Source organism: Chinchilla lanigera, unplaced genomic scaffold, assembly GCF_000276665.1.
Source record: "Chinchilla lanigera isolate Chin_1 unplaced genomic scaffold, ChiLan1.0 scaffold00033, whole genome shotgun sequence".
NCBI classification, from domain to species: domain Eukaryota; kingdom Metazoa; phylum Chordata; class Mammalia; order Rodentia; family Chinchillidae; genus Chinchilla; species Chinchilla lanigera.
Genome location: NW_004955434.1, coordinates 18423818 through 18443232, shown reverse-complemented (window position 1 = coordinate 18443232; position 19415 = coordinate 18423818). Strand labels below are relative to the sequence as shown.

Genomic DNA, 19415 nt, shown 5'->3' with positions numbered 1-19415 from the left:
CCAGCTATTCCCCTTCTGGGTATTTTCCCAGAAGATCTGAGAACATCATATCACAGCGGTATATGTGCACCCATATTCATAGCAGCGCAATTTGTAATTGCTAAATTGTGGAAGCAACCCAAATGTCCATCCACCGAGGATTGGATAAAAAAAATTGTAGTAATTTTATGTAATGGAATATTACTCAGCTATAAAGAAAGATAAACTCGAGGCTTTTATAGGTAAATGGTCACATCTAGAGACCATACTCATAAGTGAAATAAATCAGACCTGCATATGTAAGCAATCTATTGTCTCACCAGTATAAGACCTGAAAGAGTGAATAAAAACTAGGAGGTATGAGAGACATTGTGAAACGAAAGGAAAATGCTCAAAAGTAAAGGGCAACTGGGGTATGGGAAAAGAGAAGGGAAAGCGGAAATTATGTAAGTATGTACATACAGGATAGCTAACATAGTTGTACTACTATCTTCTCTTGCTCTACAGAAAGGAACAGTTAATGATTACTTGTTTGATCAATCTTGTATGTCTCTATTTGTTCTCCTGAGAAACCGCTTTGAAGATATCAATAAGTAATATAACAACCATTGTTAATTTCCTACAACTTTGTCTGTAACTCTATTTTGTTTGTATTGTTCTTATGCTATTTTGTAAACAGATGTCTGTTTGTTCATATGTTTTCCTTCTTTTATTTCTTTAAATTAAAAAAAAAAAAAAAGCTAACCAGGGATCCTTGCAGTGGTGAAGTAAGGTGGTGGTAATTGAATCATATTAAGGACATTTGAAATTGAAGGATATTTTCCTTTTACCCACTAGAGGGAGCCATTGAATTTAAAATGCTCTTTAAAATGAGGCTTTTGAACTGACTTTTAACGTCACAGGAAAGTACATTGTGCTGTTAGAAAAATAAACTTTTCTTTCCACATCTTCCAGAAACATAGACCAAAAGATGTAATTCTTTCTATATACACATATAAACATTTCTCAGAATTGAAAATATAGTTCCAATTCTGAAAACCTCAGTGTCTCAGCAAAAGTACTTCAGTTTTCTTGTTTCTAAAACCTATCAATATAGCTAGCTACAACCTTAATCTAGCGTAAGATTGCTTCATGATAGCACTAGAACAAGTTCCGCCTCTCTAAACTGCCAAAGTCACATCAGTCCTATATCAAAAATAGTTTAGTTAGCTGGCACTATGCATCACATCCATCGTAAGTATAAAACCACATGCTTGCAGACCCAGCAGTCATACCTCTAGCCATTTACACACAGAATCACTGGTACAACTGCCCAAAGCTGTGGACCAGGATTCTGATAAATCTTCTCCTTTGGGGCAGGTAGGCTGCTGGGGATTGAAGCCCACATGCAAGGCAGGTGCTCCACCATGGAGCTATGTCCCCAGCCCGGGAAACCATTGTTAATTACAGCGAAAGGTTTTGGAAGAAATAAAATGCCTATCAGTAAGAAATTACTGAAACACAATAGGAATACCCACAGGACAAAAAAGTGAAAGAATAAGGCAAAAGGTAGATGCAAAAGTTCAGAAATATAATTTCACTAAATGTATTAATATATGTTTATATATCCTAAGATCATGAGAGTAATTAGAGGGGAAAGGAAGATGACTTTTATTTTCTGTTTCTAAACTTCCCTAAATTATGGGCATTTTTACAATGAACAAAATTTGATTTCATAAATTATTAAAAATTTTTCCAGTTTGGAACAAACAGGCAGTACCAATGTCACAGTCATTTGCGATGCCATTTGCTAACTGGACACCAATATACAGTTTTCAAGAAAAAACACAAACAAATGTTCCTTTCTGCTCCTGATCATTTAAGACAAACTTCTTTTTCGTGAAACTCCCTCCAAGCTGTCCCTAGATCACCGGATCAGTCTTGAGCATAAGCACCTCAGCCCCTAAGAGCTGTGCTGTCATAGAACTACACACGCTTCTCCCTGGCTTCTCCCTGGCATGAACACTTTCTTTTTTTGTTGTTGTTTTTTGGTTTTTTTGGTTTTTTTTCCCGGTACCAGTAATCAAACTCACAACCTTGCGCTTGCCAAGCTGGCGCTGTGCCGCTGAGCTAAACCCCCAGCCCCATGAACACTTTCTTTGCTGCACCCCTCTCTCTTCCTTGCTCTAGTTCAAGGTAGTATTTTCAATCTACATTTCCCAAACCATTACAAACTACTCCTCAATAGCTTAATCACTATTACACCAGACTTAGTCAATAAATAAGAAAAAATAACCTGATTCCTTGATCAAGCTGCAGAATTTTGGAAATGCAATAATATTCACCTCATGAATGCTTTCAGTATTACTGATAAATTAAACATTGAGATGTACTGAAAAAACAGGCATAGTACTTCAAAAATAAAGCTTTACCACTGCCTATCCCATGCTTCCTACAATGGAAAAGTTCACGGCAAATAAGAATACTCAAGGTTCACACTGTAATTGTACAAGGAAAATAAAAACAAAGTTTAATTTTTTAAAATAGAATGTAAGCAAATAAATTTAAGCAAATATATTTTCAAGACAACAAATACACTATTCTAAACTTACAATGGCTTTGTTTTATTTCAAAATTTCAAATAATGCTAAAGACAAGCAGAACTTTTATATCCTATCAAAAGAAGATATAGGTTTTTTAAAAAATAAGAAACATAATCCTAAAAGGTAACTTTTAAGGTAAGTCCAATAAGATTTGGCATTAATATTTGCAAATATACCCTTCTATTTAGCACTCCAGTTCCTGGGAAAGAAGAGGAACGTGGCATAAAATTAAATTTTCTTTTTAAAGTCAGAATCCTAAAGCCCAGATGAGAGAAATTTACTAGTTTTGTCTGCTAAAGATAGGGTTTCACCAAGAAGGTTTTTAAGCTCATTCTTAATAAGGAACTCCCTCAGAGAGCCACACAAAGAGACTACATATGATACCAACACCTCATTATGGCGTGAACAACTAAACCCATCTACAGCCAAGAGAAGAACTTTTACTCTATCCCTCAAGTTGTTTTATAAAAGGCTTTTTAATGTACTCAGGTGATGGCTTCTAAAGGAAAAGCAGTTTCCTTATGTTAATATAAAAGACAAGAAATTAAGGAACAGAGCTCTGATATTTCCGTTACCAAATACAATCAAACTTCTATACAATCCAAAGCACCAAAAAGGGATAGTGGTGGTAGTAACCAGGGAGTGTTAGCTCCTCGTTCTTCCCCCCACCTCATCATTAGAACACTGACAATACGAAGTTTAGGACAGCCATGCATGTTTCATAGGGGCTTTCATAGGTTCCACCATGCAATGGCCAAAATCATATCACCTGCACATTTACATAGAGCTCCCTAAATCCTATTCTATAAGTCTAGGCTCTGGCAGGTAACGCTGCCGGTTTCAGTGTTTAGAAATGAAAGGGCTATCTGCCATGACTGGAGTTAGTTTCCTCCCAGTAGCCTTTAAGACAGTTACTAGTAACAGCTCAAATATGCCTGCCCCATAAAGACTCTTCAGTCCACCGGGTAGCTAACCAGTTTCTCTTCTATGATCCCACAGCGTTCTGTTCAAAGCTACACGACATTACTATGGATTTTCTTACTTTACATGTCTCCTCATGCTGAAAGACCTTCCAGGACAGAACACACGCCTTAATCGCTTTTACATCGGCAGCACCCTAACTCAGCACTTACAGGAAGGAAGGGGAAAGGGAGAGACACATTAACTACACAAACTACAAACACCTGGATACTAAGGAGGGGCTGGGAGAGGGAGATATGTCTCAGTGGTACAGCCCTTGTCTAGATGCATGAGGTCCTGGGATCCATTTCCAGTACCACCAAAAAAAATTTTTAATTAAAAATAAAAAGCAGTTGCACTGTCTTTCCAGATGCTACAGTTGAAGTGACTGGGAAGAAAAGCATTTTGTGAAGACCAGAAGTCTGGAAAGTTGTTCTTCTGTTGGTGTTCTAAATTCTTAGTTATGCAACAAATACAGCATTTCCACTAATCACTGCCAGCTTTCACTCTCAAAGAAATAAGGTGCCTTCTATTTTGCATAGTTTTGGCCAATGTCTATCTTACAAAGTTGTTCCTAACACAAAGTTACTATAAAATTTATCTTAAGTGGGTATCTTTCACTCTTGTGAAAATGTATGTCTTTGATATCTATGTCAAGGATATTTCAATTTGTCATTCTGTATAGGAAAAAAGACATTAGTTTAACACAAAATAAAAAAAGTAATAGAAATTTATTTGGAAATTTCAACTGGTTGGTTACTACATATTTTTCCTTAAGAGTCACTCCATGTTCACAAGTTTTCTCTAAAATACACAATTACTACTATTAACAGTTTGAGTTTCTCCTATCTCTTCTTCAAAATAAATACATATAATGTTCTGAAAAAAATGCAAAGTACACACTGGAGTGAGATTCTGGAGACCTGTTGTCTTTTGCCACATTAATCACTCAGTCTCTGATCCAAGTCAGTAACTGCTAGATCCCCATCTGCTCATCTATAAAGGGGTTAGATATAATCAGTAATTTTCAAAAGGACTATCTGAAGCCTTGGGGATTCTGTATGCTTAGGGGTAAGAGAGAAGCTAATAAAGAATATGCACTTCTTAAAAAGAGCTCAAAAATCACTAAACTACATGATTTGTAAGAACATTTAATATCCCAAAATCCTATTATTCTATTTCTTCATCCTATTAAAGTCTGCTCTTAGTCTCACATCTTAAAGTGAAAAAATAAATTTATATACATTGCTCAAAAGAAAACCCGTATTTTCGGCAATGGAAGTCACCCACCTCTAGTGGTCAGTAATGGTATCTATTTGTAACAGTTGCCCTGCTGTCCTGTAAACTACAATGAAACATGGCCTTCCAGAGATCCAAGACTGAAGTTATTTTCCCCTTAAGTGAATTATCCTACTATAATTTCATTAGCATATAACTTTAATATCATAACAATTATAAGGACACATTTAAGGAAATGAATTGTTTTTAATACCTGTACTATGAATTGTAACTCTCTCCTTTCTGTGTCCCATTGTTCTGCCTGTAATCTTAACTCTTCCAGCGCGGTCTCTCTGATATGTGACTCCAAATCACTCTTCTCCAGTTGATGTTTTTCCAACACTTCCTTCAAACGAATAAAAACCTGTTGTACTACTGTTTCAATGAAGGTTATCCTTCTACCCTTCAACACTCATTTAAGTGAGCAAAGGGGCTTTCCCTACCTACAGGCAGTTACAGACTATTACAATTCACGCTAAAATCTCAATAAAACCATCATTTTGATTATCAGAACATAGGAAGCAAGGGCTACCATGAAAGCAACTTGATATATACTTGTCTATACATTCACATTTTACCCAATTTTTCTAAAATATTTAACTTCAGAGGTTAATATGACACAGGCAAAACAGATTCCAATTAATATAGAAATCTCTACCTATGAACAAATTGTTTGGATAATCCTTGATAATTTATATACAAATCTGACAGAGAATAATGTATTTCCAAAAGGGGAAAAGAAAGGAATTTTGTATCATAAATCAAAATAAGGAAACTTCTAAACGTTACAGATTTGAAAATAAGAACTTTATGTTTAGACCCTAACTAATTTCTAGTTCTACAAATAATTTTAAGTTTTTCCTTTTATATTTTTCTAGGTACACAATAGTTACAAAACCTAATTTGGTTCAAACCCTTTAAAATATAAAATGCAGGTTTCCTGAGAAAACCAACTTTCTAAAAAAGCTATAGGACTTTTAATTGTCTCCATTAACACAAGGAGAAAATTCTGTAGTTTATAAGAGAACGCCTCAGTGTCCATAAGGATCTGTGTAATAAATATCACCCTCATAACTTTCATCTACAGAAAACCATCACAAGAGCCTGCAGGCTTTTTCGTCCCAAGGAGTAAACAGTAGTTTCTATTCAACCCCCAAATCCTCCCAAGGTCTCAGTGCAGATCAATTTAAAGCCAAGAGCATAGAATCTAAGCAGCTGTCCTAAGCAGCTCTCCTAAGCAGTGATGGAGATCATATCCAGACTGCATAGCGTAAGGTGCAAACTGACTGCTGCTAAGGAATACGGCCACCGTCATCTTCTGTCACGTCACCAACACTTCAATGTGGCGAAGGTTACAGAGGCCCACCCTAGGGTGTGTGGTACAGCCACCACCGAACCCTCTGCCTTTCAAACACTAACGGGGCCCAGGAGCAGGCCAGGCGCAGGTCTAGGAATAAAATGGTAAGCAAAAATACAACGTAGGATTGCTGGCAAAATCAAAGGTAGATCTGACAATGTCTAGGAACCCTTGCCGAAACTGTGACGTTTAGTAAATCTTTTCGTAAAATTATTTTTTTGGTGAAGATACATTTCCAGAATTCATCAAATCTATTAACACCAGTGGTGAATACAAAGCATTTTCATCATGTTTTGTTGTAGTTGTTGTTTTTCACTTCAAAATGGCAAATATGAAGAATTCAAAGTCTACCTTCTAAGTGGCTGGCAACTTGCACCTTAAACCACACTTCTACTTTAGAGAAAAAGAACAAAAAGTAGGGGAATAAATAGCTCAGAATAATTTTAGTAAAAGTTAACTATCTTTCACTTCATAAGTCTACATAGAATATGCCCCTCACAGATAATGAAAATCATATCAAATGTACTTTTTTATGTTTATTGCATATGCAAACCAAAATCTAGGGCCCATATTTCTAAAATTTATACTTTTCATGCTGCTAGACCAAAGGGCTACAGGTTATCTTCTTACAATATGCCCACGAGGTTTGTTATTTCCTTTTTAACCTTGATCAAAGATTTCAAACTGTTTTTCACAAAACCCAGTACTGTGTACATATTAAGGTTACTAAAGCATATTACACAAGAGACTAGCAAAAATGCCTACAAAAAGGAAAAAGAGGGAGGGAAGGAAAAGGAAATCAAGGAATAACTTCAACAATGTGCACTACATCTCAAATAATACTACATGTAGGAAAATTCTTCTCTGAAAATAATTTACTGTGTTAATTTTTAAATGGGATTTTTAAAAAATGCTGTCGTTAGTCATGGTAGCACATGCTGATAGCCCTGGCTACACAGGAGGCTGAGGTGGGAGGATGACTTGAGCTCACGAGTTTGAGATCAGCCTGGACAACAAAGCAAGACCCTCTCTCAAAAACCAAATAAAACAAAATAAAAACAACAATAAAAAATTTACCTGTAAGGTGCTGGGGATTTAGCTCAGCGGCACAGTGCCTGCCTGTCAAGTGCAAGGTTGTGAGTTCGATTCTCGGTACCAAAAAAAAAAAAAAAAAATTTACCTGTAGAGTTTTTTCCAGTCTACTTTTTTCCTTCATAAGTAAATCATATCCTTGATTACAATTTTGAATTATACTATCTCTTTCCTCCAAGTCATGTTCAAATCTCCTGCATTCTTCTTTCCATTTCTGCTGGGAAGTCTGAAATACTTTCTCAATCTCATTTGCTTTTTCTTGAAGTTCTGAATTCTGAGCTATTAAAAACAGAATTAAAATGTAGGTATATTTGTAATCATGAACTACATCACTAGATATCTAAAAGCTTAAGCATTGGAGCTAATTCCATTCACAGCATATTAGGACAAAACATTTAACCTTCCCATTTCAATAAACTCTTGAAATCTACTCTGTAATTTCTCACTCTTTTCCCCTCAGAGAAAAGTGATTTGGCTCTGAAATAGTGTCGCATATTCTTTAAGGTATGCCCAAGTTTAAATGTACCTCTAGCGTCAACTACTATTCTAAGGCCTTTCTGCTATGCAAGGAAGCAGGAGCTGGGGATATAGCTCAGCAGCACGGCGCCTGTCTGGCAAGTACGAGGTCCTGAGTTTGATTCCCGGTACCAAAGAAAGAAAACAAATCAAACATTTTTTTCAAATGATCAAAACAAAACAAAACAAAAAAAAACCAAATGGTCCAGACAGAGATGACAGAAAACCACAAGGCACACTATCAGAGACACAGGAGAGGATCAGAAAAAAAAGGAAGAGGAAGGGGAAGAATTTGGGGTGATGAGGGTGAAAATAATCACGATATGTTATACGCATTACCAGTAACCAAAACAAATCTCACTCTGTGTTACTAATATGTACCAATTAAAAATAAGGTCACGACACACAGGACTACTTTTCTTAAAGGACTCAATCACACGATTACTAATTTTGATATTTGACTACTGGTAACATACTTCCTGTGACACAGCTTACACATGAAACTGTCACAAAACTGAGGCTGGAATCATTACTCCAGCCCTTAAAAGTGTAACTATTCACTCGGTTTATGTCCTACTCACCTCTCACCCTACTACTATGTCAACAACAGCTAACACTTCTCAACACACTATCACCGCTGCTCCTGAAAGTAAGAAAAGACTTCCACGTCTGCCTCTACCACTTAGCACCTGAGTAAAACTTCCTGATTCTCTGGCCCTCACTGGGGATAGAAATGCCTCCTGGTGTGCGGTGGCACATGCTTGTAACCCCAGCCCTTGGGAGGTGAAGGCAGGAGGAGTGCTGCAAGTTTGAGCACTGCTGCAAGTTCCATCCTGGTCTCCACAGAGTTCAACGTCAGTCTGAAATACATAGTGAGACCCTGTCTCAAAACAAGAAACAGTGCCTCCTAGCTGTCACTGTTAAGATAAAATGAGGAAATATGTAGACACACTTATTAAACAAGAAATGCCAGTTATATTAGTAGTATGATTTTAAAATGACAGCACATTTCTTTGTGTTTGCAATGGCTCATTCATTCAAAAATTCATAATGTAAGTCTGGCGCAGCGGCACACACTTTAACCCCAGCCACTTGGGAGGTTGGGGCAGGAGGATCACAAGTTCAAATCCACCCTGAGCAAATTAGTGAGATGCTGTCTGAAAGCAAAAGAATTTTTAAAAGGGCTGGGAGTTTAGCTCAGTGTGAAGGCCCTGGTTCAATCCCCAGTACCATAAAAAATGAATAAAATAAAATTTTAAATTTTTGTTAATTATAAAAATTATAAACAGTACAGACGTAGGTCACTAGTAGAGCATCCCTGAGTTTCTTCCCCAGTTGCACACACATGCACACGTGCACGCACACACACAGATTAGAAACATAAAGGTCCAAAGGTCTAAAAAGGTAAATGACACAGAAGGACAGAAAACCCTGTTCCATAGTCTGCCATCCAATGTGGCAGGTAAGAAATTGAAGGCCTTTTTTTCTTTTTTTTTTTTTTTTTTTGTCTTCTTTGAGACTCACTATGCAGTTCAGGCTGGACTTGAGCTCACTTTGTAGCCCGGGCCAGTCTCGAACTTGCAAGGATCCTCCTGCCTCAGCCTCCCGAGTGCTGGAATTACAGGCATGCACCACCGTGCCCGGCTAAGGCCATTTTTATACCTGACCCTTTGCAATTAGCCTATGTGTTTCCTACTTGAAGCGCTAGGAATTCTTCCTGTAAAATTTTATGCTGCTGTGCCTCAAAGTGAACCTGTTTCTTTCCATAGCGGTAACAGTCATTGACCCCATCCAGCCTGGCAACTCAGACCCTGCAGTTTCCAGTGTTCTCTTGAGTAACTTCACTGATGGCTTCTCCCTGCCCTTCCTTCCGCTCTCTCCTATTACGCACATTAGTCCTCCAGTTTCCTTGTCTCTTTTCTCCCATCTTTCCACCTTTATCTTTTTCACTCTAATTTCTGGGAAGTTTCTTCCATCTTCATCTTCATGATCCTATTAACATTTTTCATTTCTACATGAAGAACTTTTTTTAAAATACATATGGTCCTTTCCTCATGGATGGGATATATTTTCTTTCAGCTCTGAGAAGTTCATTTGTTGGTACTGGTGATTAACCCCAGTGCCTTTTCACTGAGTTACATTCTCACTGCCTCTTTTATCTTTTATTTTGAGGCAGGGTCTCACTAGATGTCTAAATGTCCTAGGCTGGGCTTAAACTTCTGATCCTCCTGCCTCAGCCTCACACAGTCCTGTGATTACAGGTGCGCATGACCACACCCAGGTAGAATATTTATTACGAAGCCCCCAACACCAGTCTCGTTAGGTTTTTCTCCTTGGCTTAGTCAGCTGACCCACAGAAAAGGTCCTCCAAATTCTACCTGGGGTACAGGACCCTGGGTATAGCTTCTGGGAAAGCTGGGCACGATGGTTCCTCAGCACTTGGCATTGAGCGTTCTATCTCACTATTTTGCCAGCCAAAAGACTCTGTATTTTAGCATCTCCAGAGTTAAAGCCACCTGATCCCCACTAGCCGGTGGGAAAGACCGCAGAGCAGAATGTTCCTGGGAAGCAGATCTCAGGATCTGACGTCAGGCCAAGCAGCTTTCTTCTAACCTTCCTTATCTTACCCCTACTGTCACTTCCATTCCTAATTCCAGAGATACCTGGTGCCTTCGGCCTGCAAGTCCTCTGACCAGGAAGCTGTGTGCCAGCTTTCCCCACACCTGGCTTAGGACTCCGATGTCTGAGGCATGTTAGACCACTTCTTCCTCCTCCCTTTGCTTTCCCAGCTTCAAATTTTTCTTTGTCACGATTTCTATCCTTTCAATTTTTATGGGATTATCTTTAATATCCACTTTAACCTCCAAGTTTTTATTACAAATTTTTTAAAAATACAGAAAGTTGAAAAAATTACACAATGAACACCCATGTGTACACAACCTAGACTCTACAACTGTTAATGTTTGGCTACATTTACTTTATCACTCATTCGTCCATCCATTCATTCATTTACCCACCCATTAGTCTATCATATTTCTTTATGCATTTCAAAGAAGAAACAATCATCTGTATATTACACTCCTACACAAATGAGCATGTACATCACCAAACATGATGCAATAGTTTTACGTTTTTTAAAAGGTAAAATTTCCATATAGTAAAATGCACGAATTTTAGAGCACCATGGAAAGATGTTTCACAAACACATACACTCATGTAAAACTAAACCCCTATCAAAATATAGAACACTTCCTTCTACCCAAAACATTCCCCCATATTTTTCCCAGTCAATACCCACTGCCAACTGAACCACTGTTCAGTTTTTCGCCAGCAATTAGCTCTTCCTTTGCTAGAATTTTATATAAAACAATCATAGAGAATACCCTCATATGTATGAGGTTTCCCTCACTCAGCATAATGTTTTTGAGATTCATTCATGTTATTTATTGCACATATTAGTTGGTTCATTTTCATTTCTGAGTATTTCATTGTATAAATGTAACTCAAATTACTTCTTCACTTTCTCATCAATGGACATTGTGGATTGGGGGTCCCAATTTTCGGCTACTATGAGAGAAGTTGCTGTGAAATTCTTACAGAAGTCTTTTGTATTTTCTTTCCCATGGGAAAACACTGAATGCTGAAACTGCTGGATCACAGGACAATTTTTTAATCACCAGGCTTTTTTCCAAAGTAGTTGTACTATTTTATCCTTCCCTGAGAAAATATCAATTGCTCTACATGTTCATCAATATTTGATACTAACAGCCTTTTCCATTACAGCCATCTGAGGAGTGTACTGTGATGGCCACTGTAGTTATAATTCGTATTTCCCTGATAAGCAAGGTTAAGCTCTTCTCATATTATTGATGGCCATTCTGCCATTGTCCTCTGCAAAGTATCTGTTGAAATTGCTTGACTTTGAGTGAATAAATTTCCCATTTTCCCTGGACTTCAATTTCCTGATCCTTAAATGAAAGTCACTTTCACTTTTTATGTTTACTGCCTTCAATACTTACATTGCTAAGTTCAAGTTTTTGTATAGTTACTAAATATCATAGCTAACTGTGAGCGCTCAAAATATTACATCCCAAAGTACTGCACCAGAGCATGCTGAGTATTTCTGTGCTGAAGGATAAGGGAGGGTCTCAAAAGCAAAGAGGCCTCTCTAGCCTTCTCCTGCTCACCTCTCTTCTACCCCAAAAGTCCCCTGAAGCAAGGAATAAAACTTAGAAATCTCACTGTCTGACCTACATTCCCTGAAAGTAAACCAGAAGACCCTCATGTGACAGGGAGAAAGGAAGGATATGAAACAAACAGACCTTGCTGAACTCTCCCAAATTTATTACCATGATATCATATGCTTTCTGTCCAATTATATTTCTCCGTAACTATTCATATCTTTCATCAGATTTAGTATAAAAATACAGCTTTTCCTGAGTCTTCAAATTGTCAATTTCTGAAACCTCCCATGTCACATAATTTAAAATAAATTTTTTGTTTTCTCTTGATAATCCATTTTATGAGGTCATCCATAAACCTTGCAATGGATGAGGAAAAGAATATATTTTCTCCCCTAAGTAATCAAAATCTTTCTTACCAATATCAACAACCAAAGGCAACTGGACAAAACTAAGGATCTTAAGTACTGTAACAATTGTAACTTACCATTAATTTAGCCACAAGCACATAACACTTTCATTTTTCTCATTTCATCATTAAAAACAACCTATATTCAAACATCAGTAAAGTGATTGAAACAACATGTAAATCTAAAGCAAGTATGGTGATGCATGCCTGTAATTCCAGCACTCTGAGAGACTGAGGCAGGAGGATTGCAAGTTCAAGCTCAGCCTGGGCAACTTAGTGACTTAGAAAGAGCCTGTTTCAAAATAAAAACAAAAATAAAAAGGGCTGGGGTAGAGCTCACTGTGAAGGACCTAGGTTCAATCCCCAGTACAACCAAAAGAAAAAATGTAAGTCTAAATCTGAATTGACATTCAGTGCTCTCTTAATTAAAACTGCTATGTATAAGAATGCTGGTAACATGATTTCTTTTTCTTTGAGACAAGGCCTCAGTAGATTGCCCAGGCTGCTCTCAAACTTGTAAAACTCCTACCTCACATCTCCCAAGTAGCTGGAATTATAAAGGCATGCTACCACACCTGGCTAGCAGCACTATTCTCAATAACCAAAACCAGACACCATCCAAATGTCCAGCAACAGTAAATGAATAAATATGTGTGGTTATATTTATACAATATAACACTAAACATCAGTACCAAATTCATACAACAATGTGGATCAATCTGACAAACACAATGTTGAGAGAAAGAAGCTAGATCTAAAAGATATACTATATAATTCTGTATAAAAAAAAATTCACCCATGCTGCTAAGAACTGCAATAGAAGAGGAGTCAGCCAGGTAAGAAGAGCACTTGATAACGTTGTATTCCATGATCTACGTGCTTGCTGTGAATTATACAGTGACCTAGATAAATTTCTTTGTATGTATTTATTCATATTTAAATAAAAAGATTTTGAAGCCCAACTCTGACATAACAGCTTTTAATTTCTCAGCAGCAGGGCGTGAACTCAGGATCTCTGCACTGAGCTACATACATCTCAGCCTTTTTATTTTGAGGTAGGATCTCACTAAGTAGCTAAATTGTACATGCTGGCCTTTAATTCAAGATCCTTCTGCCTCAGCCCTGCTAAAGTGCTGAGATTACAGGCATGCACCACCTTGTCCTGCCGTAACAGTAGTAGTTCTTACACCTAGTTAATTTAAAATATCACCTGCAGTATTTCTTGAACATACAGATTCTCAAGTCAGAGGTTTGATTCAGATTATACGTCACTAGTGGCCTAGAACATATGTTTTAAAAAACAAAAATTCTTTCATGATCCTGCAGTTTATCCATGGAACAAGTGGCTCCAAAACGGATTAACATCTGGGCACAGCACTGCTCGCCTGTAATCCCAGCTACTTAAGAGGCTGCAAAAGGAGAACTGTAATTTCAAGGCCAGCAAGAGCAACTGCAAGACCCTGTCACAAAATACAAGGGGCTGGGGTGGAAGATCAGTGGTGGAGCACGTGCCTAGCATATGCAAAGGTTTAGGGCTCAAACTCCAGCAACACAAAAATAAACAGATAAAATAATCTAAAGTAGATAAACGTTCACACAATTACCAGACACTAGGGAAAAGTCTGTCAGTCAAAGGTCAGTCAATGCATCAAAACCCTACCCCTCCGATCACATATGGATATGCAGTGCAAGAAATGATACAGAGGTTATACCCTCAACGCGGGAAGAAACACAGACAGTCTTACTGTAGAGTTCTTCTTGGATCCTGTGTGCCTCGGCTAACCTTTCTTCAGCAGCCCGTCTTCCAAGACCAGTTTCCTTTCTAGCAACAGCCAGGTCATACTCCAGACTCTGTCGCAGTGCTTCTCCTTTTTCAACCTCAGACCGCAGCTTGGCAATCTGGCTCTCATAGCTTGACAGCTACAAACAGATTTCTGAGCTCATGAACCAGTATTAAAACATGTCTCCAAGATTACAAGATCATGCATTCAAACATTTACATTTCTTAGGAAATGTGCTTCCATGATATTTATAAGAACTTATAAATTTATATTTTTGAAAGGAAGCACTACCTTACCAATTGACACAGCTTCTTATTTAAGAGAACCAACTAGGAAAAGAATGAAAAAGAAAAAAATCCCTTTATAAACTCCTTGCAAGAATAAAGAAAAATCACATTTAAAAGAAACAGTCATACCTCAAAAATGAAAAAGACAGCTGGTGGCATCTATGGTGGCATATGCCTATAATCCCACTACTCACTCAGGAGGCTGAGGCAGGAATACTGTGAGTTTGAGGCCATTCTGGGCTACACAGTGAGTTCAAGGCCCTATATAGTAAGACCCTGCCTCAAAACACAAACAACAGTAACAAAAAACCTCACACACAAAGGACACATAGTAATTATTTTGAAAGTAATTTTCTCCTCTGCTCTCTATTCCCTAAATGATATAGTGAAAAAGCAAATGCAATCAAAGTATTTGGTAAATATTGTCTCTATTAGTTCTCTTGATTATAACATCACTAGAAGAGTTTAAAAGTAATAAAAATGCCAAATTAGCAGAGATTTTAACAAACCATTATCTATTTTTGTTTGTTTGTTTGTTTTCTTTGTTTGTTTTTCTCCGGTACCAGGAACTGAACTCATGACCTTGCGCTTGCCAGGCAGGCGCTTTGCCGCTGAGCTAAATCCCCAGCCCCACAAACCATTATCTAATTTGTGACATTCACTGAAGTACTGGGACAGCAACAGGTCGGAGTTAGTACTGGATTATTTTCTAAAGTCCTTCCTCATTCTAAAATTAGATGACTTAATCAGAGATTGACTAAAAACATTAGATACTCGCCAATGTTCAGTACAGTATAAAATACTAAAACAAATGTTATAGAGCCCCTGATTCAAGAGATTAAATGCTACACAAAGACACATGGGCTAACTTTTGTAGAAGAGATAAAAATCAAATGTAATGATACTGCCAAGAAAAGGAAATTACTTATTGCTGCTGGGATACAGAGAGATGGCAGAAGAGCAATAACTGTAGAAAGATATAAGAACTGCTATCTCACTGGGGTCGGGAATATAGCTTAGCAGCACAAGTGCCTGCCTGGCAAGTGCAAGGTCAGGAGTTTAATTCCCGGTACCTAAAAAAAAAAAAAAAAAAGAACTACGATCTCAGGCTATTGAGCTACCATATCAGGGTAGAAATAAACAGTCTAATTATCAAATGATTTATACTTTGGGTTTCTCATATAAGCAATTTATTGAGAAATGTGATTTATTTCACTTGTGTGTCTGATTTGCTTCATTTGACATACTGGTAGTGCATGCATGACTGTCCCATCAAGTGGTTTGTACCACTTGTAGAACAAATGGATCTAATCATGTCTATGAGTCACTTTACTAATACAATTTTTAAAAAGCTGCTTGACTGGACAGCCATGCGTGTATCACCAGGGGTTCAAGCTCCCCAGCAGCAGGACATAGGAATTATGGCCTCACTGTGAGAATGTTCACACTGTGGTCTCAAGACACACCCACCCTCCTACAAAGGACTCAAATTTACCCTGTTCGGCTGAGTAGCACTCCACTGTATGTATACACAACGTTTCTTTACCCAGTTATCTGTCAGTGGACACACAGGCTGCTTCCAAGATTTAGTTACGAGTTGTGCTGCTATAAACATGGCTATGCATGTATTGCTATGACATGATGCCTGTAACTCTTTCGAGCAATATTGAGAAGGGAAATAACTGGGTCAAATAAAATTTCTACTTTTATTTTGAAGAACTGTCATACTGATTTACGTAGTATCTGTATTAGTTTACAACCCATAATCAATGTAGAAAGGGTCCCCTGACCACTGTAGCCTCTCCAGCATTTATTATGTGATCTCTTGATAATAGCAGGATATAAAATCTAGGCTTCTATTCTCAACAGTTTAGCAATGGCCACAGCAGAAATAGCTGCCTTGAAAGATGATTTGCAAGATATATCTCCTATTCTCTCACCATAGACTGACTCAGATCTCACTATGCTACAGTAGGAGGAAAAATACATAGTCTGGTCCAGGAGGAAATAACTTAAGAAAAGAAACCTAATCTTGCTAATTTTATATTACCTAATTTTATATTAGCAAGGTCCTGGAGAACATATATTGGATTCATGTGGAATTTAATGAGCTATCTTTAACAGTCTGATTGGATAAGTCACTACAAACTGAATTCAGTACTGGTCTACAATCATTTAATAAGGTCAAAATGCCAGTACTTTCCTGATACCTAATGCACAGATAACTAACTAACCAAAGACCACATACCTTATAAATGGAAGGAACAGGAATTAATACATGATCTGCATAACTTAATATTTTTCCCATTGCACCAGGATAGATACACTGAACTTTAAGAATGAATAAGAATTTGGGCTAAGTGATACAATTCAGTGGTGAAGCGCTTGCTTAGCATATGCTAGGTTTGATTCTCAGCATGACACAAAAAAAGGAAGAAGAATGAATAAGGCATTGGAAAAAAGAACACAATGGATAGAAAGAGATAAAGAGGGAAGGGATGAAAAAATAAGGACATGTTACAAATATGTACCAACACTCCACAAGGAGGAAATGTAATCCTTATGTACTGCAAACATATACGAAAAAAAAAACCAAAACGATACAACAGAACAGATATTAAACTATAATTCACAAATTATCTTAGAAGAAAAAGAAAATTACTACCCTTGTCATATGTACATATCCATATGAAATATATATATGCATATCCCCCAAACTAAGTTATAATGATATAATAAAACAAAAAAACTATGATAATTTATGAACTGTATTATGATTTAAAATTCAGCTGGGCATGATGGCATATACTTGTAATCCCAGCACTCAGGAGGCTAAAGCACAAGGATTGCAAGGACAAACCTAGCATGGGCAATATAATGACTTAGCAAGACTCTCTCAAAATTTAAAAAAGAGGCTGGAGATACAGCTCAGTGTAAAGACTCTGATTTCTATCCCCACAAAAGGCAAGAAAAAAATTTCTAAAGCCAGGCCCAATGGCACACACCTGTAATCCCAGCTATGAGGCTGGGTGGCTAAGGCAGGAGAATTGAGAATTTGAGGATTACCTGGGCAATTTAGCAGGATCCTGTCTCAAAATAAAAATTAAAAATGGCTTAGGATATAGCTCAGCATCCCTAGGGATATAGCTCAGCATCCCTGGGTCAATCCCCAATAATATATATCCACACCCCTACACAACTTCTACACTCAAATCTACTTATCTAAGAGATTATTCCATGATTGAGGCAATAAGGGAACCTACATTATGATTTCAAAACTGTCTAACTTATAAATGTTTTAGTCATCAAAAATGTTTATCAATTAGTATTCTGGTCAAGTCAAACTCAGTAATTAAAATAAATCTAAGAAACCTACAAATAAATATAATTCATTAAAGTTGTACTTTAACAGTCCCATAACATTTCACTGTATTTTAAATGTTTTGTTCTTATAATTTGAAGGACAAGAATGGTAAACTGATAAAGGTTAAATATGGAGTTTGTAATATAAAATAAATATAAAAATCCAAACTCAACTTTTAATACTGAAAGGAAAATAAATTGTACCTCTGCATTGTGCTTAGTTGTCATTTCTAATTTTTCTTTCTTAGCCCGATGGAGTTTCTTTCTAAGATCAGCAGTAATATCTAAGTCTGTTTCATTTTTAATCATTTGTTTTACATCTGAGGAGGCATTCTTCAACCTAGAAAACAGGATCATAATAAAATATAATTCTCATAAAACATAATTCATAGCATTTCTGATACTTCTGATAGCATATTTTTAAAAATATGGAAAATAATAAGGTCCTTGACTTAAATTTATAATCTAGTAAAATATATTCATTACAAAAGTTAGATAGAAACTCAAAATAGTATATTACTAGTAATAAACCACTGTCTACTGGGAACCCATTACATAGTTCAAGATAGGTACTTTTTATGGCTTGTGCCTAGATATTCCCCCAAATCCTCATGCAGTCATGGGTGGGGGCTTCTTCAGAGATGGCTAGATCTAAAGTGTGTGATCTCTGACAAGTAGTCATTTCCTAAGGATTTTAATGCTAGCAATAAAGCTACACACCAAAAACAACTTATAAGCAACAACTTAGGAATTTTAAACAAAAAAATAGAGAATGAGATGTTACTTAAAGAAGATGACACCCCAGAGTTCCAGCTAACCAAAGGCAAGCCCAGGAGGCAATGAGGTGGAATAATTCAAAGCCACCCACGTGGACTCTATGACATGGTAACAGCAGAAGTAACATACCAAAGGCTCTAGAAAAAATAAAATCAGAAAGAACTTCTCAGATAACTACAAAGAATTTCTCAGAACATAATGAATGACACGCTTAGTGACTTCTGAGTAGATAAAAGAAAATAGAAGAGCTTAGGAAAATGATGGAAATCACACCACAAACATAGGAAAGAAATGGAATCTATGAAACAGATTCCAACAGATATGCAGTAAACTGAAAATTGCATTGAAAGCATATTCAACAGAATGAGTCAATGTGAGGACAGAATATAAGATACAGAAGACAGGATTCTAGTTAGGGATCATGACAAGAAAGATTTCATAAAAACAGCAAGGGACCATGAGAAATCAATTCAGCACCTGCTATATGATACAAAGAAAATAACATAAGATTGATTGAAGGCAGATAAAAAGCAGGAGATAGCACAAATGACAGAAAAAAAAACCTTTTTCACAGAAGTCATGGCAGAAAACTTCCCAACCAGTGAAGAAATTTGACATACAGAAAGTGAGGCACATAGAACTCCAATTAGCCATGATCAAAAAAAAATCTACAGCAAGGAATATAATAGTCAAGGTTCCAGAAATTCAACACATGAATAGACTATTAAGAGCTGTTAGAGAAAAGAAATAAATCACATAAAGGAAAGCCCATCAGAATCACAGAGCTTGGAGGAAAGTCTTTCAACCCCTAAAAGAAAACAAACTCCAACTCAGATTAATGTACCCTGCAAAA

The 19415-nt window shown here is 37.0% G+C and overlaps 1 protein-coding gene across 1 annotated transcript in view; it reads right to left on the bottom strand.

The window, feature by feature from the left end:
- The window catches only part of Ccdc171 (coiled-coil domain containing 171), a gene marked incomplete at its 5' end in the record, with an annotated part of 359501 nt that overhangs the window by 317544 nt on the left and 22542 nt on the right, over nucleotides 1–19415 (bottom strand). The window contains 4 exon segments of the mRNA XM_013516391.1: nucleotides 5014–5145; nucleotides 7337–7527; nucleotides 14100–14274; nucleotides 17990–18125. Coding sequence (XP_013371845.1) covers nucleotides 5014–5145; nucleotides 7337–7527; nucleotides 14100–14274; nucleotides 17990–18125 — 634 coding nt within the window.